Source organism: Phoca vitulina, unplaced genomic scaffold (genome assembly GCF_004348235.1).
Source record: "Phoca vitulina isolate PV1807 unplaced genomic scaffold, GSC_HSeal_1.0 scaffold1, whole genome shotgun sequence".
Taxonomy (NCBI): domain Eukaryota; kingdom Metazoa; phylum Chordata; class Mammalia; order Carnivora; family Phocidae; genus Phoca; species Phoca vitulina.
In genome coordinates this window covers 60,459,071-60,486,143 of record NW_022589704.1, presented here as the reverse complement: position 1 = coordinate 60,486,143, position 27,073 = coordinate 60,459,071, and the positions used below count along the sequence as shown (strand labels likewise).

At 34.7% G+C, this 27,073-nt stretch overlaps 1 protein-coding gene across 4 annotated transcripts in view; it reads right to left on the bottom strand.

Annotated features, from left to right (window-relative positions):
- Window positions 1-27,073, bottom strand: part of TLK1 (tousled like kinase 1) — a 154,127-nt gene that overhangs the window by 34,111 nt on the left and 92,943 nt on the right. For all 4 annotated transcript variants that reach the window (XM_032408318.1, XM_032408322.1, XM_032408325.1 and 1 more), the window contains 7 exons: window positions 24,910-24,956; window positions 22,687-22,782; window positions 21,116-21,205; window positions 20,005-20,097; window positions 15,492-15,602; window positions 15,248-15,384; window positions 12,075-12,263 (listed from right to left, as the gene is read on the bottom strand). In XM_032408318.1, coding sequence (XP_032264209.1) covers window positions 12,075-12,263; window positions 15,248-15,384; window positions 15,492-15,602; window positions 20,005-20,097; window positions 21,116-21,205; window positions 22,687-22,782; window positions 24,910-24,956 — 763 coding nt within the window. The remainder of the gene's footprint in view (window positions 1-12,074; window positions 12,264-15,247; window positions 15,385-15,491; window positions 15,603-20,004; window positions 20,098-21,115; window positions 21,206-22,686; window positions 22,783-24,909; window positions 24,957-27,073) is intronic.

Genomic DNA, 27,073 nt, shown 5'->3' with positions numbered 1-27,073 from the left:
TTAAAAAAAAAAAAAAAAAAAAAAAAAGAAAAGAGGGACGCCTGCATGGCTCAAGTCAGTCAAGCGTCTGCCTTCAGCTCAGGTCATGATCCCAGGGTCCTGGGATCGAGTCCCACCATCGGGCTCCTTTCTCAGCAGGGAGCCTGCTCTCCTTCTGCCTGGCGCTCCCCGTGCTTGTGCATTCGCGCGCTCTCTCTCTCTCTCTCTCTCTCTGACAAATAAATAAACAAAATCTTAAAAAAGAAGAATGAAAAGAGCTAAGGTAGGATAATGTTAATTTTAATGGCATTCAATTGCTACATAATTACTTTTATGATGTATTTTTAAGACCCTAAAAAAATTCACACTCTTAAGTAAGTCTCAGTTGGTTAGGTTATTTAGCAAATCTTTTATTCACAGATAATGTGAAGGTCAAGTCTAATTCCTCCCTATATGAATCATACCTGATACTATAGCCTGAATGATTAATATTTTATTGTGTTCAAATATACATATGTGTGCTTATTTAAGGGCATACTAAAGCTCCTAAAGTAGGTTTATATAAAACTTTAAAGATTTTATTTATTTGACAGAGAGAAATAGAGAGTCAGAGAGTACAAGCAGGTGGAGGAGCAGAGGGAGAGGGAGAAGCAGGCTCCCAGCTGAGCAGGGAGTCCAATGTGGGGCTCGATCCCAGGACCCTGGAATCCTGGGATCCTGACCTAAGCTGAAGGCAGTAGCTTAACCGACTGAACCACCCAGGCGCCCCTATAAAACTTTATTTTAAAAGCCAAGAAATTTAAACCTCAAACATAAGACTTATTATTAACTCATGATAATCTTCCATCATGAGTCTGAATGGATGAGAATTTTATTTTTAATCCAAAGAACTGTTCTACAGTAGTTTGACAGAACTGTGAGATGACTGTAACACAACTAGTACAAATAACAGAAAACAGGGAATACTCATTTCAAACAAATCTGATAATCAATTCTTTAAATAAGACATTCTGTTTAAGAAGGAAATTAACCTGAAGTTGCAAAGCTAAGGAATGCAATCTATGGTAAATAAGACTATTACAGGCACTTAAGAAAAAAAATGGCAAGCCCATTTATTTGTACAATTTAGCAGACCTTTACTGAACATTAAGCTATGAGCTATGCATTGAGGATTAGATTTTTTACATGAGGGACAGTGGGACATGAGACTAGTCTGCCTTTGAAAAGCCCTCAAAAAACTAGGAATAGAAGTTCCTCAACATGATATAGGGCATTTATTAAAAACCCACAAATGACATCATACTCAAAGGTGAAAGAATGAAAGCTTTCCCCTTAAGATGAGAAATAAGACAATGATGCTTTCACCACTACTATTCAATATTGTGCCGGAAGTCCTACCAGAGGGGTTAAGAAAAAGAAATATAACATCATGCATGAGAATGAGAAAAGAAGCAAAACCATCTCTATTTGCAGATGACATAACCCTAGATGTAAAAATCTCAAAGAATGAAGAAAAAACCACCACCAGAGCTAATAAATCAGCAAAGTGCAGGGTACAAAATCAACCCAAAAAAATCAGTTGTGTTTCTATACACCAGCAATGAACAATCTAAAAAGGATATTAAGAATACAATTCCATTTATAATAGAAATCAAAAGAATAAAATACCTACAAATAAATTTAACCCAGGAAGTGACTTATACACTAAAAACTACAAAACAGTGCTAAGGAAGTTAATCAAAACTAATTAAATGAAAAGACTTCTATGTTCATGGATTAGTAGACTTAATGTTGTTAAGAGGGCAATCCTGTCCAAAGTCATCCATATAGTCAATATAATCCTGACCAAAATACAAATGGTCCATTTTGCTAAAATGGGAAAAAAAATTACAAAACAATATTGAAAAAGAAAAAACAAAGTTATAGGACTCTCACTTATTTCAAAACTTACTACAAAGTTATGGTCATTAAAACAGTTACTACCACAAAGATAGACATATAAGGGGGTGCCTGGGTGGCTCAGTCGGTTAAGCGGCTGCCTTCGACTCGGGTCAGGATCACAGGGTCCTGGGATTGAGCCCCGCATCGGGCTCCCTGCTTAGCAGAGAGCCTGCTTCTCCCTTTCCCTCTGCCTGCCGCTCTGCCTACTTGTGCTATCTCTCTGTCAAATAAATAAATTAAAAAAAAAAAAATCTTAAAGATAGACATATAGGCCAAAGGAACAGAAGGGAGTACAGATATCCATGGCCAGTTGATTTCTGACAAGGTGCCAAGACCATTCAATGGGGAAAAGAATAGTCTCTTCAACAAACAGTGCTGGGACAAATGGATAACCACATGCAAAAGAATGAAGTTGGACCCCTTCCTCACTCTATATAAAAAATTAACAAAGGGATAAATAATCTAAATATAAGAACTAAAACTAGAAAACTCTTAGAACACAGCACAGGCGTAAATGTCCTTGACCATGGATTTGGTAAAGGATTCTTAGATTTGACACCAAAAGTATGAACAAAAAACAAAATAATAAAGTTAACGTCATAAAAATTAAAATCAAATCAAAGGACATTATCAAGAAAGTAACACAATTTATAGAATGGGAGCAAATATCTACATATCATATATCTGACAAGGGTTTAGTATCTAGAATATATAAAGGACTCTTGTAACTCAACAACAAAAAGACAAGCAGCTCAATTAAAAACTGAGCAAAAGACTTCAATATCTATACAAAGACCAACAAGCACATTAAAAGACATTCAACATTATGAGCCATTCAGAAGTGTAAATCAAAACCACAATGAGATGACACTTTACAGCTACTAGGATGATTATAATAAAAAAACAGAAGACAAAAAGTGTTGCCAAAGATGTGAAGAAATAGGAACTCCTGTCTATTGCTGGCGGAGATGTAAAATATTGCAACTATGAAAAATAGTTTAGCAGTTCTGCAAGAATTTGAACACAGAATTGCCACATAACTTTGCAATTCTATTCCTAGGTATATACTCAAAAAAAAAAGAAAACATAGGTCTCATTCTATCCAGAGTGTAAAGGACAGTAAGACTGAGATTCACAAAAAGCTGCTCTATTTTTTTAAAAAAAGGAGGGCATTGCTGGACAACATTTTTTTTTTTTAAAAGATTTTATTTATTCATTTATTTGAGAGAGTGAGAGAGAGAGAGAGAGAGAGAGAGAGCACATGAAGGGGGGAAGGTCAGAGGGAGAAGCAGACTCCCTGCCGAGCAGGAAACCCGATGCGGGACTCGATCCCGGGACTCCAGGATCATGACCTGAGCCAAAGGCAGTCGCTTAACCAACTGAGCCACCCAGGCGCCCGCTGGACAACATTTTTGCTAATACCCCAGAGAGGTGCAAAATGGTCTTTAAAAGATTAAGTGTGCAACTCATAGCCTCCCTCAGCCTTCTCAGCAGAAGCCAGAAACAGCAATGGGATTACCTAGAAAAGAACATGGAGGACCCTCTTATCTAATGGAGTGAATGCCTGTGTGAGGGGGGGAGATCCATGAGATCTTCTGACAATATTAAACAGAAACACTGCCAGATTGGGATTTAAAATGGCAGAGAGAGTACAAAATGAAAGGCTGTCAGACCCCCAAAATTCCACAAACAAGAAACAGGCCGAGAAAGCTACTCAGCTACATATACATGCTAACCTTAATGAAAAAGAAACCTTTGTGAAAAAGACTCAGAGGAAAGAACCTTGAGTCTAGAAGGCAGAGTCATAGCCATAGAAAATTATTACCAGACCTTGAAACCAAATGGGAGTTTGCCTGGATGGATTTTGAAACTACTTGGGATCAGTGACTCCTTTCGTTTTGTTTTTTTTTCCTGCTTCAACAAAATGTCTTTAGTTGTTTTCCTATGCCTGTCCCCACCATCATACTTTGAGAAGAGAGAAGCTGTTTCTTGAGGTTCACAGACTAAGGGGAATTGTATTTTGGGGTGAATTATACAGGTTCTCACCCATACCTAATTTAGATGAGATGCAGAAAGTTTGAGCTGATGAAATTTTTGATGAGATTTTGGATGTTGAGTTGATGCTGTAATTGGGTTGGGATGTAATTGTAATTGGGATGTTGAGTTGATTCTTTTGAGGATGTTGGGATAGGATGAATGTATTCTACATGTGGGAAGGATGTGAATCTTGGCTCAGAGGGGAGACGGGTAGGCAGAATATCAGCTTCCAAAGATACCACATCCTAATCTTTGGAATTTATGAATATGTTACCTTACACAGCAAAAGATTAAGTGGGATTAAGGTTGCTAACTAGCTGACCTTAACGTAAGGTGATTATCCTAGATAATACAGCTATGAGTATAGAGCAAAGAAAAAAATTTATCTGAAGTAAACTAGGAAAAGACACAGAAGAGATAACATCTGAGCCTGATTAAAGAGAAGCAGCAGAGGGAAGCCAGGAAGAACCAGGGCACAGAGGGCACCATGGTGACTCAGGTGCACAGCATGTAGATATGAATGCAAAAAGAAAAATCAATGTACAGTATAGATTAAGGAAGTTCTACTAATGCTAAGAGTTTTAATCAAAGATCAATGCCGGAAGCGCCTGGGTGGCTTGGCTGGTTAAGTGTCTGACTCCTGGTTTCGGCTCAGGTCATGATCTCAGGGCCGTGGGACTGAGCCCTGCATCAGGCTCCGCACTCAGCAGGGAGGCTGCTTGAAATTCTCTCTCCCCCTGTCCCCACCCACCCCCTCTCCAAAATAAATAAATAAATCTTAAAAAAAAAAAAAAAGATCTATGCTGAATTTTGCCTGTTTTTTGTTTGGGCATCTATTATCATATGATCTTTCTCCTTACATGGAAAATTACAGATTTTTTTTAATGTTAAACCAACCCTGCATACCTAAAATAAACCGAACTTGGTCTTGATAAATTATCATTTTTATATATATGTTTGGTTGCTAATATTTTATTTAAGATTTTTATATTTGCATTTATAAAATGACATTAGTCTGTAACTTTCCTTCTTTGTATCATCTTTGTTAAATTCTGACACTTAGATTATGCTAGTCTCATAAAATAAGCTGAAGTATTTCTGACTTAGCTATTCTTTAAAAAAAAAAAAAAAGTTTTTAAAAAGATTGGCACTATTTCTTCCTTAAATGTATATTTCATAAATGAGGTCATCTATACCTAGATTTTTTATTTTTTTAAAGATTTATTTATTTGGGGTGCCTGGGTGGCTCAGTTGGTTAAGCGACTGCCTTCGGCTCAGGTCATGATCCTGGAGTCCCAGGATCGAGTCCCGCATCGGGCTCCCTGCTCAGCAGGGAGCCTGCTTCTCCCTCTGACCGTCCCCCCTCTCATGTGCTCTCTCTCTCTCAAATAAATAAAATCTTAAAAAAAAAAAAAAAGATTTATTTATTTATTTTAGAGAGAGAGCAAGAGCAAGAGGGAGAGAGAAACTTTAGCAGAGTCCTCGCTGAGCTTGGAGCCTACTGTGGGGCTAGATCCCACAACCCTGAGATCAAGAAACCAAGAGTCAGATGCTCAACCAACTGCACCACCCAGGGGCCCCTGGATTTTTAATTTTTTAATTACAGATTCAATTTCTTTAATAGTTACAGAACTACTTAGACTTTTGTTTCTTCTAGTGTCAATTGTTAAGTTAGATTTTTCTAGAAATCTATCCATTTCACAAAAATTTTTCAAGTTTAAGCCATTTATGTTCTTTTGTTTTCCTTTATCTATAGACTTTGTGGTAATATACTTTTCATTCCTAATATATGGTTGTCTTCTCTCTTTTTCAATTTTATTAGTTTTGTTTTGTTTTGGAATAAAACACATTTCTTAGATTGGCTGATTCTCTGTATTGTGTATGTTTATTTCCTGTATCATTAATTTCTGCTTTTTCCTCTTCCTTTTTTGGTTAATTCTACTGCTCATCTTCTAACATACTGAAATAGTTTATAAAGTTTTAGTTTTTCTTCTTTTCATATATATGTACATAAGGTTATACATTTCCCCCGGATACTGGTCAGATTTATCTCACAAATTTTGCTACATGGCACTTTCATTATTACTCATCTAAAAATATTTTTCTCATTTCCATTGAGATTTTTTCACTACTTTATTTTTAGTGATTTCTAGTCTAATTCCACTGTGGTCAGAGAACATATTCTATGATTCTAATCCTGTAAGTTTCACTCATGAGTTCAACCAAATATTTAAGAAACAATGCCAGTCCTATACAAATTCTTTTAATCTTTTGAAATTTGTGGAGACTTGCTTTATGACCTAACATGATAAATTTTTATAAAAGCCCAGCTTAAAAAAGAACACATATTCTACAGACATTAGGGGTATTGTGTGTCAAGTCTGTCCATCCCACTGAAATCTTCTATACCCATATTGTGTGTCCTGTTTTTTTATTGTTTTATTTTTATCTGTATGTTCAATTACTAAGAAATGTGTACGTTGAAATCTATTATGACTTGTGGATCTGTCTATATCTCCTTAAAGTACTGTCAATTTTTCACTTATCTTGAGGCCATATTATTATATGCACACAAATTTAGAATTACTATATGTTCCTGGCGATTTGAGCCATTTATAGTTATGAAATAACCACTTTATTTCTTATAATTTTTTTGCCTTAAATTTTACTGTGTCTAATACAGCTTTCTTTGGTTGGCATTTACCTGGAATATTTTTTTCTTAACTTATATTCCCAATATATCTTTTTCTTTTCCTTTGGCTACTTTTAAAAATTTATTTCTCTTTGCCTTGATTTTTCTGAAATTTCATTATGATGTGTCTAGGTATTTCTTTTTATTCATCCTACTTGGAATTCTCTGGCCTCTGTGAATCTACATATTGATCTTATTCATCTGCTTTAAAATATTCTCAGTTACTTAATCTTCAAATATTGCTTCTGCTCCATTCAAGATGGTTCTTCTATGGTCAGGTGACTTGTCTAGTAGTAATTTTAAGTCAAAAGACAGTAAGATACCTTCAAATAATCACCAACCTAAAACCAGTAAAAACCATTTTGAGAATGAAGGCAAAATAAAGTTAGTTTCATACCAAGAAAAAATTGAAAGGTGTCACTACCAATAGACTGACACTAAAAAGAAAAATTTTCTAAAGGGTTTTCTTGGGCAGAAAGATCTTACTATGTAAAAAAATCAAAGCTGTAAGAGTAAATGAAGAGCAAAAAAATGGTAAATATGTAAGTAAGACTTAGATGAACACAGACTATACTAGACAAAGATGTCTTTACATAGGGGTGTGTCTGACGGAGAGAGAGAGAATCAAATAAACAAAAACTGAGCAACCTCATAAGAAAAAAGGACAGAGATGAGGCAGGATAAATCAACAACATAAAGACCAGATTTAAGCCCCAATAAATAAATACATGAAATGAAAATAGATTAAATGCTCCAATGAAAGATTTTTCACACATGATTTTTTAAAAAATCAATTAAATATGTCAAAATCCATAAAATGTATACGACACCAAAGGTAAATTTTAATGTGCACTATAAACTCTGGGTGATAATGATGTGCCAATGCACATTCATCAATTGTAACAAATATACCACTCTGGTGCAGGATATTGATAGTGGTGGAGGTTGTGTGTGGGGACAGGGAGTGTATGTGAACTCTCTGTACTTTCTGCTCAATTTTGCTATACGCTAAAACGGCTCTAAAAATAAATTTTATTAATTAAAAAAGTCTATTATATTATTTACAAGAGAAGTAATCCACTAAATAACTTTATGGTATGTAAAATATAATCCTGAGTTAAAATTAAAGCTTTAATGAGAAAACACAGTAACCTCCAAAACTTCCATAATACAAAATAGAAGGTAAAATATTACTGTTTACTTTGCAAGCATCCTCTCTGAGACATGAAATACATAAATAAAATCAAAACATGATTTAAAATATATTTAACATGAGGTCAAAATCTTGATTAAAATTAATTACAATTAACACAAGGGTCATTTAGACATCCATAGGTAATATTATCTATGCAAATTACTCTGAATAAAAGAAGTATATGTGACTAAAATTAGAAACTACTACCTAAAAAACCTGACCGAATCTTGCTAGTAGTTAAAAATTAGTTAAGAGCCAGGAACCACGCAAGTACTTTAACATGCATTACCTCATATCATCTTTTCAACACTATGATATATGTACTTTGACAAGTGAGGAAATGGAGGCTCAAAAAAGTAAAACAGATTACCAAAAACAACAACCTGAAAGAGTCAAGGATGGATTCCACATCTGTCTGTTTACAACGCTTAAAGTCCTAACCACTCCATAGTAGTAACTTCATTTTCTATGTTAATTTCTTGATAGAAAAAAATTAAAGATTTATGGTTTCTATTCTAATTATACTAGATGTTCTGCACATACACTAGATGTTCTAGTTACCACCAAACAGTGATTCAAAAGGAATTTTTAGAAGACAGCTGCAGAGAATAACCACTAAAATATAATAATATATAAATCAAAGTGCTTCTGGGGCGCCTGGGTGGCTCAGTTGGTTGAACATCCAACTCTTGATTTCAGCTCAGGTCATGTTCTCAGGGTCCTGGGATCGATCTCCCCATCGATCGAGACTCCCGCAGCGGATTTTCTCTCTCCTCTCCCTCTGCCCCTCCCTTCCCCTGCTCTCATGCACACTTCCTCCTCTAATAAATAAATTTTTTTTAAAAAGTGCTTCTATGGCTTTTTTCCCTATTTAAATCTGCATTTGTATAAAGATATAGTCAAATCTTTTTTATGCAGTATCACTTCATTTGCCACTCCCAAGAACGTATAGCAGTTTAAGTTTAGGGTTAGTTCTCAGTCAACATATATGATAAAGTGGGGTGAAATAAGACAAGTCTATGACTATTAAACTATAGTTAGGGCTGTTAAGCATCCCGGAATACAAGTAAGCAAAATACCTGTGACAAACTAGAAAAATGAAGGAGAAACTAATGAGGAGAAAATAAAATTCAATCAAATGCTTATGTACCAGAATTTAGCATTTACTAACCACTTTCCATATGTCAGGAAACTGTGCTACATATTGAGAATATAGAGATAAAAGCTACATACAGAACAGGCACGTACAAAAGGCTATGGGCACCTAACCTGAGGGGAAATGGGAGAGAAAATGGGAAGAAAAAAAGTTAGAGAGGGCTTCCTACTGAAATTGGTATTTGAACCAAGCCTTAAAAGATGAACAGGCAATGAGAAGGTGAAGAAAGGCAAGGAACAAGATGTATAAAGGCACAGAAACAAGAACGCCTAATCCACTTAGAAAACGAAAGAGTTTAACATAAGATACATAGGACAGATGTTGGGAGTGAAATGAAAGAGAAAAATAAGGCCTACAAAGAGTCCTTCATGAGGGTGAATTTTATCTTGAAGGTCAGTGAAGGAGGTTAAATGTGAAACTGACATGATGAGACACATAAGAAACAGGAATCTAGGTTAAAAAAAGAGATGAGGTCCTATACTAAGATAGTAGCAAGGAAGATGGACAAATACAAGATGCTACAGAAACAGACACAGAGAACGAGGGAAAGGGAAACATTTAGGATGTTTATAGTGTCATTAAAAGAGTAAATGGTGATGCTGTGACTGAAGAGACAGAGGACACTATCACATTACCTTAAAGTGATAATTAACTCCTATCCTTCAGGGATCAAGGAAAAACTTTCAGGAGGAAATACCTAGTATGGGATTTAAAAGATGAATAGGAATTAAAAACCATGGGTTGGAGTTTGAAAGTTGGCAGTGAAGGGAAGGCACTGGTTAGTGACAAAAGAAGAGGCTAGAGTGGTCAGAAGATGCCAGATCAAAAGTGCTTTAAATGAAGTCATCTTAGGATTTTTGGATTCTGTGATTCAAAAAACAGCTATGTTAGGGTGATAAGGAAGAGAACAAAAGGATCATATTTTGCAAAAATGATTCTGATTGCAAAATGAAAATGAACTAGATTGCTAAACCAAAGTGAAAGGAGAGGTAGGAAAAAAAAATAACCCAATTAAGAGAGGACAGTAACTTGAGTTAGAATGGTGTCAGTGGGGTCTTACGTAAGTGGATACACTTGAGAACTAGAAGGATTGGTGTCTTGTAGGAGTGGGGCTAAAGCTAATACACACTGTATTCTATATAACCACTCATCTACCCATCCACCCTTTATTAAGCAACAAATTTATTAATTTACAAAAAGTAAACCATTTGCTAGTTTTTCTTAAAATTTCAATAGCTGAATTAATTCCAATTTAAAAAGCCCACCAAGATTAGAAAAGGTTTGAAGATGGAAGTAGATTTTGAGGTAGATTTTGAAAAATAAGCAAACAACCACCTATTTATTAATGGAAAATAATAAAAATGGATTAAGGAAAATAAATGAAACCTTGATCTAAAACATTAAGGATGATAAAAATCTGGCATGTGGAACTGAGAGGATGGTAGTACCATTTACTAACAGAAAACACAGGAAAAAGCAAGGGGTGTGTATGTGTATCTGTGGATGAGTGTGGATGAGTGTGTGTGTGTGTGTGTGTGTGTGTGTGTAGAGAGAGACAGATTGGAATGGGAATGGTAATATTAAATAATTTTTGTTTTGTTCTGTAATTCTAGTAAATACAGTTTTGAAAAGGCTACATTAGAAGTACTGATAACAACCAAGAAAGGATATGACATTCAAAATTGAGATATATTTAATACTCAAGAGAGAAAAGTGGACTGGAGACAGAAACTTGGATGTCAGAAGCATATATGTGATAACTGAAACTCTGAGAGTAGCTAATTTTCAAGGAGAATATGTAGAGTAGGAAGTAAGATGACCAAGACAGATCTTTTAAAGATTACTTATATTTTACAAATTGGTAGTGTAAATGATGTCCATAGAAAAGACTGAGAAGATGAGCCAGAGGAGTTAAAATGAAAATTAGGAGATCAAGGTATTTCAAAAACTAAAGACAAGAGAGTCTTTTGGGAAAAAATAAGTCAACAATATTCAATGCTGCCAAGTTAAAGACTCAAATGTCTATGGCACTGAGCATCAAAAAGACAGTTAATCTTTAAAAGGCAATTTCGTTTAAGAAAGAAGAAAATGGAAGGTGAGACAGAAGAGACCGGTACAAGCAAGTCTTTCAAGAAAACCTGATTATAAAGGTGACAGGATATGGAGGCCAGAATTAGGGATATATAATTGAAGCAGAGTTTTTGGTTTCATTTTGTCTTCTAAAAGGAGAACCAGTAGAGAACAAAAAGCTGACGACAGAAGATAAAGGACGTATCTATAGAAGAGTCCCTCATGTAGCAGAGTATGGGAATCAAAGCACAGATGAAACATTACCTTTCAACAAAGGAAAAAAAGACTACATCCACATAAAAATATCAAACAGTGTGCGTGTGTGTGCGTGTGCGTGTTTGTATGTATTTTCTACTCACAAAAACTTAAGTTCTTGCAGAACAAAAAAGTTATGTTTGGACACATCTGTAAATCAAAATTTTAACAATGGTGTTCTCTATGGATGGGATCATGGTCTATATTGTTTTATTATGTTCTTTCATATTTTCCCAACTTTCTAGGTATAATAAGCATTTAATTATTTAAAAATCTCTTTGCCCATTGAACTATAAAGAGTAGTTCATCATTAATGCAGAAAATTTAGAAAATAAATAAAAGCAGAAAGGGAAAAAACAATACCTATAACCTCCAACGTACTGCTTTCAGAGGTTAAGAAAATATATGTCAGTTATATTTTTAATATTTTCTCAGAAAAAGGAACATTAATGGAAATACAGAATTGAGATAATCAAAACTAATAACTGACTCTATCATTCAGACATGAAGAAAGAGTGGATTCCAGTTTCCTCTTAGCTGCTAAATCTTCATTTTAAAAGAGGATTAATAAGTCTCCACTTACAAAGGCTGAATTCAGGTATTTGGAGATTTAGAAGTAAATTTTAATACTGCCTTCCCTCCTGGCCATAAGCATTTTTAATATTTAAGTATTCGTGTAAATATAAATAATATCTAACATTCATGCTCACTGGCAACGATTTAAAAAAAAGGTTAAAATGGAGGCTTACAGTTGTGGTAAATTGGGTCTAACAAAGGGATCATTCTCTGCTCCATTGACTGCTTTGTTTTTCCTTTGTTTTGGTTCAGAATTGGTAGAGGGTGCCTGAGAATTATTAGCTGTGGGAGGTTTGCGTTTGGCTAGAAGTTTCCTTTGCCTTTCAATATCTTCCCTTTGCTGATTCACCCATTCTTGCTGCCTGTATAAAAATAAATGTAAAAAACCGTATTAACTTTTCATTACTCTTCACAGTTAAAACACGAATATATTAATAAACATGAAAAAGCATATAACATAAACAAAAATTATGGTTCCACTTTTTTGAACCTACTTGTACTCACTGTCCAGGTCTCATTTGAAGCATTCATTTCTAAATTCCCTAAATCCCCCAAACTAGGGAAAGATGTATTGCTATATTTAATCTCATGGTACCTTGTAGATCTCCAGCTCCTTCTTCCTAGTAAGTAACATTCCTATAGATACTTGATTAGAATGTCTCTAGAGTACATTAGTCCATGAGAACAGAGACCACATCTATTTTATATCCTATCGTATCCCTAGTGCCCAGCATAATCATCAGCACACATTGGGAATTCAGTAAATACTTGCTCAATGAAACAAACGGGCTATTAAAGAATAGAGATAAGCACGGAGTGGATTTTAAACATGCATCTCATCACTTTGTGTTTGTAGAAAAACTTTAAAAAGACAATTTAATAGTGTTATTTTCTAAATTTGTCTTTGTCAGAAAGATTTTGGGAATGTGCAAGCACTACCTTGAAATGAAACAAAAACTGACCTAAATATAAGAAATTTATGAGGAAAGAATTTTGACAATTTGAAGCAAACAAGAAAAAAAAATAAGGGAAACCAGAAAAATTAGCATGGCTATGAAAAATGAGCAATTAATAAAAGTAAAAATATTACTGCTTCCCATTCAAGAATGTGAAGCTTACTAATTCTAAAAAATACTAAATATCATGTGTATTATAAAAATACAGGTTAGAGATTTCAGCAATTTGACCAGAGCAAGAGTAGGTGACAGTGAAGCTTTTTAAAACTATCCCATCACACAACTTGTTCTCACAGTAACCATGTTCCCTTTTAGGTCACCTCAACACGCTAAGAAAAAAATTTTAAAACTCTACATGGTTATGATACTTAGATTTAAACAAGACAAATGTTTCAATTCCTTGGCTCCCCACCTCACTCAAAGCAGAACTACAAAACTTCTACTCTGCTGACCCAAAATTGGCTTTACATACATTGCCTGTTCCTATGATTCTAGCCAGACAGTAGTAGAGTATGACCAGAATGAAAGAATCAATAGCCACCTAGGCAGAAGAGTAAAAGGGTGGAGAAAATTCAAGAATAGCAAAGCTAGAACAGGAGTTTAATCTAGTTTTCTTTTGGAAAGAGAAATAAATAACTTCATTTTATTAAAATAGTTAATTCATAAAGCTAGTTTAGAGCACAATCAAGATGTTATAAATGAAAACAAATGGCAATAATCCTAATGTTTAAAATCCTAAAAAGTAAAGAGTTACTGGAATAAATATAAAGCTAATATCTGTTTATTTAGGAATGACTACACAATTTAGAGATTATTAATTTAATATTACTAATATTTATTTCTCTTCTCATCCACCAACTACTTTGGGTTATGTCACTGATAAACTATTTAATTTACACTGATAAGCAGCTTTATTTAAAATCTGCATATGTAACAACACACAGTAGGCCCTCAATACAAGAAATGCAAGTAACTTTCTAAAAACTAGATTACTTATTACAAAAGGATATAACTTAGGAACGGCCAGATGGAAGAGATGCACAGAACAAGGTATAGGGTAAGGGTGTAGGGCTTCCAGGCTCTAATTGTACCATTCTCCCCAAACCTCCATGTGTTCACCAACCCAGAGGCTCCAATTTTGCTCTTGACAGCTTGATGAAGAAATTTTTACTACAAACACAGCTTATATTTTAGATTTGTTATTTTTAGTTTCTATTCAAGGTTATATTATGTAGCCTATTTTATTCATTATCAGGACAACTGTAGATCTGAGTTTAGTAGCAGAGGCTCTTACTTATTTAACATGCAAAAATCATGGTTTCTATCCCAAATATATCTCTTATTCTCTACCTTTCACTGTCAGCATTTTAGCTCAAGCCTAATCACCTTAACATCTGGATACCTCAGCTGTCAATAATTTATCTTCCTTCCAATATTAGGCCCACATTACCACCAGTTATCTTTCTAAAACTCAATTCTGACCACACACACTACATACAAACCTTTAATAGCTCCGTACTACCATAGAATTAAAAGCCAAACTCTCTAGCATCACAAGAACTATGTTCTTCATTATGGTACACCTATCACCCAGCACAGCTGGTGTTGAACAAAAGCTGAATAATCAACTGTGAGAGAGAGAAGGCCATTCTGTGCGAAGTACTGGAAACTAGTGTTTGAAACAGCAATGTTTATATATGGAGATACAGTTTTGTCTCCATTTTCCATATAACTCTAGGAAAACTGATGTAGATGCTGATACTACTCCTGTTTTTGAGGTTTAAAAAAATTTTCCAGTGAAAACAAAAAAGTAGCACAGGTCCTGGCTCCTTAATACATAGTCAATCTATCCCTATCTACCATCATCTGAACTCAATTTCTGTTTTAAAGTTTGCCTCAGAAATGCTAAAGCTACATATTCCTCAACTGATTTATGAATTATTGTATCTGAAGCAGAAGAGAAAAAGTTCCTGTCTTTTCCATAGGAATAGAAAGCAGGCAAAGGCTGAATATTAACACTGAAATAAGGACTGGAGATTGTGGAAAAAACTAAGTAGAAAAATCCCAAGATACATATATATGTAAATCTTCCAGTGAAAATTAAAATTTCCTCCCAAATCATCTATATAGCTAGAAGATCAGTTTATATTTTGGAAAGTCATACTTAGAATAATATATCATATAGTATGGATGAATGCTAACTAATCAAGAAGTCTGCTAAAGCTGAAATTGTAATACTTTTGTTTTACGTTCCTTTCAAATGTACTAAATTCTGTGATTTCAAAGAGCAGTAAGGAGTAGAAATAGAACATAATTCCAAATCTATAATCTTTGGAAGTAACAAGAACTCAAAGGAACACTACATTTTTTAAAATGTAAGAATGACTAACTTCACAAGATTCTGAAACGCAAAACCATCTGTCCATTGTTCAGTAAATGAAGCACCATGTCTAACTGTTGTGAAGTGCCCAAGGCGTAATCGGTCTTGCATACTCTTCTCTCTGCTTGACAGTTTTTCTTGTGTACTCTGAAAAAAGGAAAAATCATCAATTTTATTCATTTAAATTTAAAACTGTACAAGGTGAAAAGGGGCCAGTGGAATGAAAAGGAAAATTCACTGAACTTTTAACTTACCTTTTCAATAAGCAGCTTCTTGCTCATTGATATGCACTTATTTAATCGTTCTTTGTATTTTTCAAGTAATTTTTGTTGTTCATCTATCTGCCGTCTGAGATCACAGTTAGCCTACAACATAAGTAAAAATAGAAAAGGTCTAGAATTTGTGTATATGAGACACTTAGGAATATTCTTACATTCTGAATAAATTACATAAAAAGAAAGGATTAATAAATTAAGTATTTGTTAAATACTTAAATAATTTTTTTATTTCTTAAAGATTTTTATTTATTTATTTGACAGAGAGAGACAGGCGAGAGAGGGAACACAATCAGCGGGAGCTGGAGAGGGAGAAGCAGGTTTCCCGTGGAGCAGGGAGGCCGATGCGGGGCTCGATCCCAGTACCCTGGGACCATGACCTGGGCCGAAAGCAGACACCTGCTTAACGACTGAGCCACCCAGGCGCCCCTAAAATAATTTTTTTTAAACATCTACTAACCATGTGTAATACTGTTAAATGCTGCATAACTGTGCAGCATAAAGTACATGGAATTTGTATCCATACTCCATGGGTTCAAATCAACACCATAAGGTATGTAACCTTGGCTAAGTTATTAAGTCAGTTATCTGAAACTTAGATTTTTTTTTTTTTTTGTATTTCTAGAACAGGGGCAATACCAGCTACTTCACTTAGTTAAAAATAACTAAAATATAGTATATAAAATGTCTAACACTTAAAAATAAATGTGAGTTCTCTTCCATATTTTTTAACTGATAGTTTTTCTTCATTAAACTTGCGGATGGCACTATAAATGCCTACCCAATAGCTAACTATTTCCACCATCTTTCTTGGCAACAAGATACCAATTTTGACTTTGTAGGAAGCCACATTGCTCAGGGAAGGGGCCTTTCTCTAAGCTCAGGAGATGAGCTGGATTAGTCTAGTACAGTGACAAAAGAATAACCTGGAGGGCTTCTTGTAATACAGATTGCTGGGACACACTCCCAGAGGAGTTTCTTTGTAAGTAGGTCCCCAGTAATGGATGCTTCTGGTCTGGGAATCAACTTTGAGAACCATAGGTCTAGGCCAATCATGGTGGAAGGCAAAAGACAGTGGCATAATATATGGCAAATGCTAGGAGAAAATACCTGCCAATTTAAATTATATACCTAATCAAAGTGTTTTTCAAGGAAAAGGGTAAAATAAAGAGACTCTCAGAAGAACATAGATGGAATTTAGCAAGAACGAACCCACTTCATTAGGTGCAATTCAAACAAAATCCCAACAAACTGCGTGTGTGAGACAGTCTTCCTCAACAAATGGTGTTGGGAAAATTGGACAGCCACATGCAGAAGAATGAAACTGGACCATTTTCTTACACCATATACAAAAATAGACTCAAAATGGATGAAAGACCTAAATGTGAGACAGGAATCCATCAAAATCCTAGAGGAGAACACAGGCAGCAACCTCTTCCACCTCGGCCATGACTTCTTGCTAGACACATCTCCAAAGGCAAGGGAAGCAAAGGCAAAAATGAACTACTGGGACTTCAAGATAAAAAGCTTTTGCACAGCATAGGAAACAGGTAACAAAACCAAATGACAACCTACAGACTGGGAGAAGATATGTGCAAATGTCTTATCAGATAAAGGACTAGTATCCAAAATCTATAGAGAACTTATCAAACTCAACCCAGAGAACAAATAATACAATCAAGAAATGGGCAGAAGACATGAACAGACATTTCTCCAAAGACATCCAAATGGCCAACAGACACATGAAAAAACGCTCAACATCACTCAGCATCAGGGAAATACAAATCAAAACCACAATGTAATAATACCTCACAGTGGTGAGAATGGCTAAAATTAACAAGGCAGGAAATAACAGATGTTGGCGAGGATACGGAGAAAGGGGAGCCCTCCTACACTGTTGGTGGGAATGCAAGCTGGTGCAGCCACTCTGGAAAACAGTATGGAGGTTTCTCCAAAAGTTGAAAATAGAGCTACCCTACGACCCAGCAATTGCACTACTGGATATTTACCCCAAAGACAGAAATGTAGCGATCCGAAGGGATACCTGCACCCCAATGTCTATAGCAGCAATGTCCACAACAGCCAAACTATGGAAAGAGCCCAGATATTTATTGACAGATGAATAGATAAAGAAGATGTGGTATATATATATATATATATATAATAGAATATTACGCAGCCATCAAAAAATTGAAATCTTGCCATTTGCAATGATATGGATGGAACTAGAGGGTATTATGCTAAGCAAAATAAGTCAATCAGAGAAAGAGAATTATCATATGATCTCACTGATATGTGGAATTTAAGAACAAGGCAGAGGATCATAGGGGAAGAGAGGAAAAAATGAAACAAGACGAAACCAAAGAGGGAGACAAACCATAAGAGACTCTTAATCATAGGAAACAAGCGAGGGTTGCTGGAGGGGAGGGGGGTGGAAGGATGGGGTAACTGGATGACAGACATTAAGGAGGGCATATGATGTAATGAGCACTAGGTATTATATAAGACTGAGGAATCACAGGCCTATACCTTTGAAAGCAATTAATACATTATATGTTAATTAACTGAATTTAAATAAAAAATGATTTAAAAGTTAAAGAAAAAAAAAAAAAAACCACACACAAACAAACAGTAATCCATTAAGAAAAATGAGTGAAAAACATGACTGGTTATTTCTCAGAAGAAACACAGTTAATAAATATTTTAAAAGATGCTAGAAAATAGAGAACACATAATAAAAGATAAAAGACACTGTTACATCCACCAAATTGGCCAAGAAATTTATTATATCTGATTATAAAAAGCCTTGGCAAAGATAATAAGCAACAAGATTATTTATTGCCCATTGCTGATAGGAGTGTAAATTAATCCAACCGCTCTGGGGAAAATTTGGCATTATAAAGCAAAATTGAACATGTGCATGCCATGTACTCTGGCCACGTCTCTCTTAAAGCATATAATGTTAAGATGAATTTTCCCACATTTGCCCTAGAAGACATGTACAATAATGTTCTTAGCAGAACTGTTCGTATTAGGAAAAAGTAGAAATAAAATGTCCACCAAGAGCAGAAAAAATAAATTATGGTATATTCATATAATGCCTTACTATATATATAGCATGAAATGAACAAAGTACATGACAATTCCACATATAATGTTTAGTGAAAACAAGCAGAGCAAAAGCGTACAGACAGCGTAATTTTATGTAAAGTTAAAAAATAAACTGAAGGGCGCCTGGGTGGCTCAGTTGGTTAAGCGTCTGCCTTCAGCTCAGGTCATGATCCCAGAGTTCTGGGATCAAGTGCCATGTCGGGCTCCCTGCTCAGTGGGGAGTCTGCTTCTCTGACCCTCCCCTGGCTTGTGCGCTCTCTCTCTCTCTCTCTCTCACTTTCTCTCCCAAGTAAGTAAAATTTTAAAAAATAAACAAACAAATATGTTAAGAATGTATAGATACATATGATAAAACCATAATAATAAGGCATAATAAATACAGAACGTAGAACAGTAGTTAATGGTAAAAGAATGTGAGTGACTGGGATGGGATCAGAAACGGCAAGCTGGATGTTTCAAAGGTGTCGGTAACTGTGGTAGGATCATAGATAAGACATTGGTTTTATTAAGTTTCTATACCAATAGTTCTCAATGCTGGCTTAAATTATAATCATCTGGAGGAGCTTTGTTTTGGTTTTTGTTTTTTGGAGGAGCTTTAAAACTATCAATGTCCAAGCCCACATCACATCAATTTAATCAGAACCCCTCAGGATGGAGTTTAGGCATGGGTACCTTTATAAAGTGCCTCCCCCACCCTTCCCATTTGGTGATTCTACTGAGCAGCAAGGGGTGAGAACCACTGCTTCTTACCTTACTCACATTATAAGTATTTTTTGATGTGTCCTTTTATAAAGTTTCCATTAAAAATCTCATAGGATTGCAGTAGTTACTTCATCTTGTATAATATCAAATGTCAGGTTTATAACAAAATCAATTACCTTTAAAACTAACATGAAATGGCCATCGGTCTTATGATAGCTGATCAAATAAAAATAAATTTTACAAACTTCCCTGTATTTCTCCAACTGTTTCTCAGTTGACATTTATTTATTAAAGATTTTTTTATATATTTTAGAGAGAGCATGAGTGGCAGGAGCAGAGGGAGAGAGAGAAAGAAGCTCAAGCAGACTCTACTATGAGCCCATCTTGGGGCTCAACCTCATGACTCTGAGATCAAGACCTGAGCTGAAACCAAGAGTTGGACACTTAACCGACTGCCCCACCCAGATGCCCCTCTCAATTCACATTTAAAGAGCTAATAATTTTCACTTTAAAATAGTGATTTTCACGTACTTAAAACTACCAGAAAAAGCTTATTTTTTCCCCAGCTAAAGAATATTTTACAATGCTAAGTATTTCCTCAAGTTTTATTATTGCCAAATAATTTACTCAATTTTCTCCCCCTCCATGATTATCCTTATTACCCTCCAAGACTACTTACCCTGAGCAAGTCATCTATACGACCTTCCTTCTTTTCCAGGTCCTGGTTTTTATTACTTTCTAATGCTGCTAATTTCAGCATTGTGAGATCAGTCTAAATGAAAGAAAGCTATTTTATTATCTCCATTATACATATCATGGCATGCAAATATAAAACTAGATTTTAGTGCTTCTAAAAACAAAGAAAATATTTGAGTTTGTGTATATAAAAGTTATCCCAAAAAGTCTTAGCACACTTTTAAAGTTTTAACATCTTCAGAAATATAAGTTCTATAAGCTTACAAAGAAACATTTTAAAAACTGATTACTAAAAGTTTTAGAATATTGTTATGTTCTTCATTAAAATTCAATACAACCACTGATTTGTGCTATCAACTCTGGTTGATTTTTGAACATGGCAAAAACTTTCATGAGCTATTCATTGACTGAAAGCAATGTACTTGTAATCCTAGCCTAAAGATCATCCAAAGAAAGAAGTGTTGATGCATGTACAACAGCTTGGACATGACCTAACAGAAAAGTCTAATGGCAATAAACTGGAGTAATAAAGGTGGCTAAGCAAAAGATCTACTCTTCCAATCCCCGTGGTCTAATATAGTAAAATCCAAAAACTGTCACATGTAAAAAGTTAAAATGAAAAACTTAGTACTCAAAATTCATAAAATCAAATAAGCATAAAAGATATCTAACTTTCAAATGATATCTGTAAGTGTATAGCATATATGAATATACATAAATATAGACACCCAAAATGACCTACTTTAATGTTCACTTATGACAAATATAATAGCTTCAGGAAAACATTGATTATATGTATTTGGATGGTATGTTCAAAAAGAAGCAGTAAACAAAAACTGACATGTCATGCTTGTTCTGTTTATTTAATATCCTTATAACACCTGCATATTTAATCTGCATGTAACAAAGGATAAGCTGATAGTAAACTGGGTGTTTCGATTCCTTACCCCCTACAAATTGTTTTTTTGTTTAGTAATTCGCTTTCCTGATGTGTAATTTTACTTTATGACTGTGTCTAAAACAAAGAGAAGACATCTTAGTTATTTGTACTAAGTTTCTTACAAATCATACAAAAAATTTTATTCACTATTTACCTGAGTAATTTTAAAGGATAACTGCTTTGGTTGTATAATAGGGTGGTCCCCAAAAGCTAATGCAGTAGGAGAAGGGCTATTCGGTCGAACCTTAGAAAAAGATTAAAATTTTTACATTAGCAAGAAAAAGACAGGCTTTTGCTCAGCAACAACTACTTAACACTTCCTAAGTTTTTATCAGGATAACAACTGAATTAAAACATAATTGATTTTTCACAACTTTTAATCATCATTTTATTCAAGAAGCACTCATTTTTAGAGTACCCTCCCTTACATAAGGCACAGTGGAAAAAACAACCATATATTCCCTGCCCTCAAGAAGCTTACATTCTAGAACCATAAAAAAAATTTTTAATGCTTTCAATCTGTTAAACATAACAAGGCGAAATACAGTATTTCAAAACAAAAATATTAAAAACAGATGATGATGGTTCAAAAAGTAAAACCGGAAAGATCCTAATATAGAACTCTTAGTACCAAGGACAATAATGCACACCCATCTAGGGTATAATATCAATTTACTGATGAGTTTCATGGTTTATCTAGTTACTAGTTTTAAAACACATCATTGAAAACAGACTATATCATTGTATCGATGCCATCACTTTAACTCAAAATTACTGTTGAGTCTGACACTTTATTTTGCATATGGCAATATGATGTAGCCAAGGTACAAAAGGAGTAAGACACAACTAAGTGTGTGTCTACAGGCAAGGCATAGAAGGGGACACTGGAAGTAAAAACAGGGTACTTGAAAAAAATAAGAGATACTCTGATTTTAAAAAATCTTTAATTCATTTTTAAATTACTGAAAGCCAATGCTGCTTTTCTGGTTAGACATTAAATTTTCATATAATAAAAGTAAAGAAAAAATGAAATCCAATAAGCAAAACAATGCATATAAATAGAACTAGATCTTAAAACACTAGCAACAAACCAAAAAGTTGTAAGATAATTTTTAGACCCAAGATCCTTCTCCTATGTTGAACTAAAATGATCCAGGGATAAAGGGTGCCTACCTTTCTCTTAAGGAGAGTTAGAAATTAGAAATCAGTAATTGAATATGGACTGATACAAGAGTATTCGTTTTAGTCCCATAGGCTCGACATCATTCTTTTATAGAAACTTCACTTCTTGGATATAATTAATTCAGGAAATCTTTAACTTAAGGATCTCACTTGAAGAAATAAAGTTCTAACAGCATCACATCATTAAAAAGAATTTAACTGGGCACCTGGGTGGCTCAGTTGGTTAAGTGACTGCCTTCGGCTCAGGTCATGATCCTGGAGTCCCTGGATGCTTAGGACTGCTCAGCAGGGAGTCTGCTTCTCCCTGTGACCCTTCCCCCTCTCATGTGCTCTCTCTCTCTCATTCTCCCTCTCTCATAAATAAAATCTTTAAAAAATAATAAAAATAAAAAATAAAAAGAATTTAACTTACCTCACAGAATGATTTTCTAAAAAGATAAATACAAATAAATATATGTAGAAGTTTTCAATGAAAAGTTAATCTGTATACATATATACATAGGTTCAGCAGACAGAAGACTATCTACACATGTAAAAACTTACAGATGAAGAAGGAGTGGAATGTGAATGTGAATTTTGAGGAGAACGGATCGCAGGAGGTATGCCTCTTACTGGACTTGAGCCATTCCCACCTTGGTACTGAGAAAAAAAAAGGAAACATCACTCTTTATTAGAAGACGTTTAGCTAGATGTTATTTTTGACATGACATTAAGAATTAATTTAAATATATCTTCTTTTAAATTAAATTCGGTAGTGATTTAAATGGGTCAAGAAAAAGCAAAACTAAGGTCAGTTACAGCCGAGTCCTAAAAGACTAAAGAGAGAATACTGATCACAAGAATGTGAAAAGACTATGTTTAGTAAAGACCCTTATTTCTTGAACATTCTGACTATAATTTGTTATTGTGGCAGATTCAAGATAAATTAATTTCCCCCAAACAATGAACATATATTATTTTTCCTTCAAATTTTAATACAGTTCTGTTATAAATGTTTTTTAAAGGGGTGCCTGGGTGGCTCAGTCATTAAGCATCTGCCTTCAGCTCAGGTCATGATCCCAGGGTGCTGGGATTGAGCCCCGCATTGGGCTCCCTGCTCAGCGGGAAGCCTGCTTCTCCCACTCCCACTCCCTCTGCTTGTGTTCCCTCTCACTGTGTCTCTCTGTCAAATAAATAAAATCTTTAAAAAAAAAAAAATAAATGTTGAAGCAGTATAATCCCTAATACCCCTAAATTAACATATTTACAAGTAGATATAAGTGAATGTAATAAACCATCTTAAAACAGAATCATCATTCTCAAGATCTGTTAAAAATCCAAATGTTTTTAAGTACTATATAAAAAATTACATAGATCAAGTCCTTTCCCTTTAACAGCACAAAATCTTATAAAAATCAATCTTTCTTTTATGCACAACATGCATTACAGTGCATGACCTAGGTGCATATGAAGAGAAGCCACCTAACGTATTCCATAGCTACCTCTCAAATTTCTCATGTTTCTCTACCAACAAAAGGAGGAGAAAACAATTCACTGCTACTGGTTTTCTCTCAGGGTATTAAGAGAAGACAAGAGATGAGGACCTCCTAGTGTATTTTCCTGTAACCTAGGGACTTTGTCTAATTTTTTTTTAATCTACAGTGCCTAGCAGAACTCATGGCACATGAACAGCATTCAAGAGACTTGAGATTTATTTATCTGAATTGATCCAACCTTTGGCAAAGATTGTTAACTGATACTAACACTGAGGGACTGACCTCAACTAAAGAGCACTAGGTCAGCAACACTAGACCATGGTCAGCAACAGTTTTAGCGTAGATTCTGTAAACCCAATTAAGAAAAACAATGGATGGTAAAAAAAAATTTTTTTAATGCAGCCCTTCCCCTGACTGGCAAATTCTGCTCTCACACTCAAGTAAATATATTTTTCAACTGAGTAGATCATGTTTGTTGTTTTAACAATCATATTAACGTTCCGTAATATGAAACTGATAGCCGAAAGTATTTATGTGTAGAAGTAAGAAAATATTCTAGACAGGGTAAGAATCTAAATTTACCACTATTTATTATTTTCAGGGGCTCTCAGATTCACACTTCTATCATTATTTAATTTCCATCTATAGGGCTCAAAGTTGCCGTGGTGCTATCCTAAAGGCTGCAATGACAGTACAAACAGTTCTAAACTAGAAGCTATTAGACTTCAACTTCTCTTTTTGCCCTTCCATTTTTTTTTTTTTTTTAAGATTTATCTATTTGAGAGAATGAGGGAGCATACGTGCACACACGCACGCAGAAGAGAGGGACAGAGGGAGAAGAAGAGAATCTTAAGCCGACTCCATGCTGAGTGGGGAGCCCTACGTCGGGCAGGAACTCACAACCCTGAGATCACGACCTGAGCTGAAACCAAGAGTCGGATGCTCATCCAACTGTGCCACCCGGGTGCCCCTCTTTGCTCTTCCATTTAGAATTTGACTTTAAATAGGCAACTTTACATCTCTGGTCCTCAGTTTCCTCATGTAATATAGAAACACTAATACCTACTGTACCTATCTCCTGGGTTGTCATAAGCAAATTATGTGAAAAAGTACTTTGAAAATTATGATGTGACATTCCAATGTAAAAGTAAATTTTAAAGTTCCTAGGAAGACAGAACATTACTGCTCTAATCAAGTAGATAATCAAAAGTTGACCTTGTGCTTCAAAGAAATTATTTCAGCCCATAGTAAAATTATATTAAGAACTGGAGATATTTGTTAATAAACTTACTTCAAAATAGTCACTAATTTTGTGGCCACGTCCCCCAATACTTTTTCCTAAAATATAAAAGTAAAAATTTTTTACAGATTTAAAGTTAGTCATGACTACTTATCATATACTATATCAGAAAAAGAATGTGTCAAACTTAATTTCCCTAATACACATAAAAATCATCTGTTTAATAAAAAGAACATGGTATTTTAGTTGGTTAGTGAGGGACATTGAAAAAATTATATTAAGAGCCCTCAGAGGGTAAGATGCCAATTTCAGAAATCCAAAAATCAAATGACATTTCAATAATAACATGTCAATTGTTAAAGTTCCAATTACTGGAGAATCAAATAAATAAATGACATTAAAGGATCTTGTTTTTACAACTACATTATTCATATTGCTTAATGGCTATAATTTCATAAAAGCAAATCAATGAATAAAAAAAGAAAAGTGGCAACTGCATAACTGACAAACCAATTCATACCCATAAATAATAAAAAAGCTTTGATTAACACAAAACCATACAAACTGACAATAACATGCTTTAACATGAATGTTATTTTGTAAAATGTTTTGATTTTCTAAAAAGTATTCCCAAATTAATAGGATTTTTTTAATAGACTAGATTTTAAATATTGCTCTTATATGACCATATTGATAAAGTGGGTCCAAATCATTATATATCACAGTTCTTTAATTAAAAGTTTTGCTCTAAAACGGACTCTTCATCACTTTTATAAATATTGAATTAAGAAGGTGCTAAGAAATACAGTGTTAGAGATACTTTTTTGGATGAGAGGCACCCACCCTTCAGTGGAACTATATAAAATACATGATTTCTTCAATACAAAGAAAAACTGACAATACACCATGAAATCAAAAGCTCTGGATAATACAAACATATACATTTATCAATTCAATACTGACTTATATTTATTTATTCAATGAATATTTGAGTGGTTACTATGTGCCAGGCATTACTGAAATGAACAAAGGTTACATTTAAAAGTTCAACAACCTTAAATTCTTTTGTGGAACAAGAAAAATTAAGTAAGTACCCAGGACTATAAATGGTACCTAGAAAGTCTGAACAACAGTTTTGTACAGATTTACTTAGAGGTCAGAAAGGATTGTAAAGGTTTTACAGGTATACCTTGTTTCACTGAATTTCACTGACACTGTGGTTTTGGGGTTTTTTAAAACACAAACTGAAGGACCTTGCATTGAGCAAGTCTACAGGCATCATTTTTCCAATAGATACCATTTGTTCATGTCATGTCTGTGTGTCACATTTTAGTAATTCTCCCAATATTTCAAACTTTTTCATTATTATATGTATTTGTTATGGCAATTTGTTATCAGTGATTACAACTCACTGAAAGCTCAGGTGACAGCATTTTTAAGTAATATTTTTAAAATTAATATATGATGTTTTTTAGATACAATGCTACTGGCACACAAAAGACTACAGTATAAACATACTTTTATATACACTGGAAAACCAAGAAATTCATTTGACTCGTTTACGGTGATACTTGCTTTATTGTGATGGTCTGGAACCAAACCTGCAGTATCTCTAAGGTATGCCTGTATACCCAAGGAATTTTCCTTCCACCTATAACAACTTTCCTGCAGATTCTGAAGAAGGTGCTATTCTTTAAAGACGACAGAGATGGTTTGGGTTGCCTATCCAGAAGCTATGTCCCTAATTCTTTTTCCCTAACTGAACCCAAACTTGGCTCTGTTAATTCCCTCCCCCTACATACCACATGTAATATCAGGGGAAGCTAACTCCTATCTGGCCTCCATCCTAGTTCCCCTCCCCTCCTGATCAGAAATCCAATTTTGTTCAGGTATCGATCATCCCTTCTCCACAAAGCCCACATTTCTAAAAGGAACTTTACCTACTTTCAATTTCAGAGATGGACCTGGTTTTTCTAAGGGCAATAGGACGTATGTTGGACATAACTGGCTAAGGAATGAACGGACTCATGACCCAATTCTGGCCGACAAGATTACCGGAGAGGTTTGCTCTGGACTTGAAGAAGCTTACCTTCAAAGAAAAAGGGGAAAAAAAACACAGAAAGCCAACCTCTCTCTAAAGCAAATACAAGTGTGAAAGCTCAAGTAAATCCAATCAAAATTGACAACCGTTCTAAAAACCTAAGAAAATCAGACA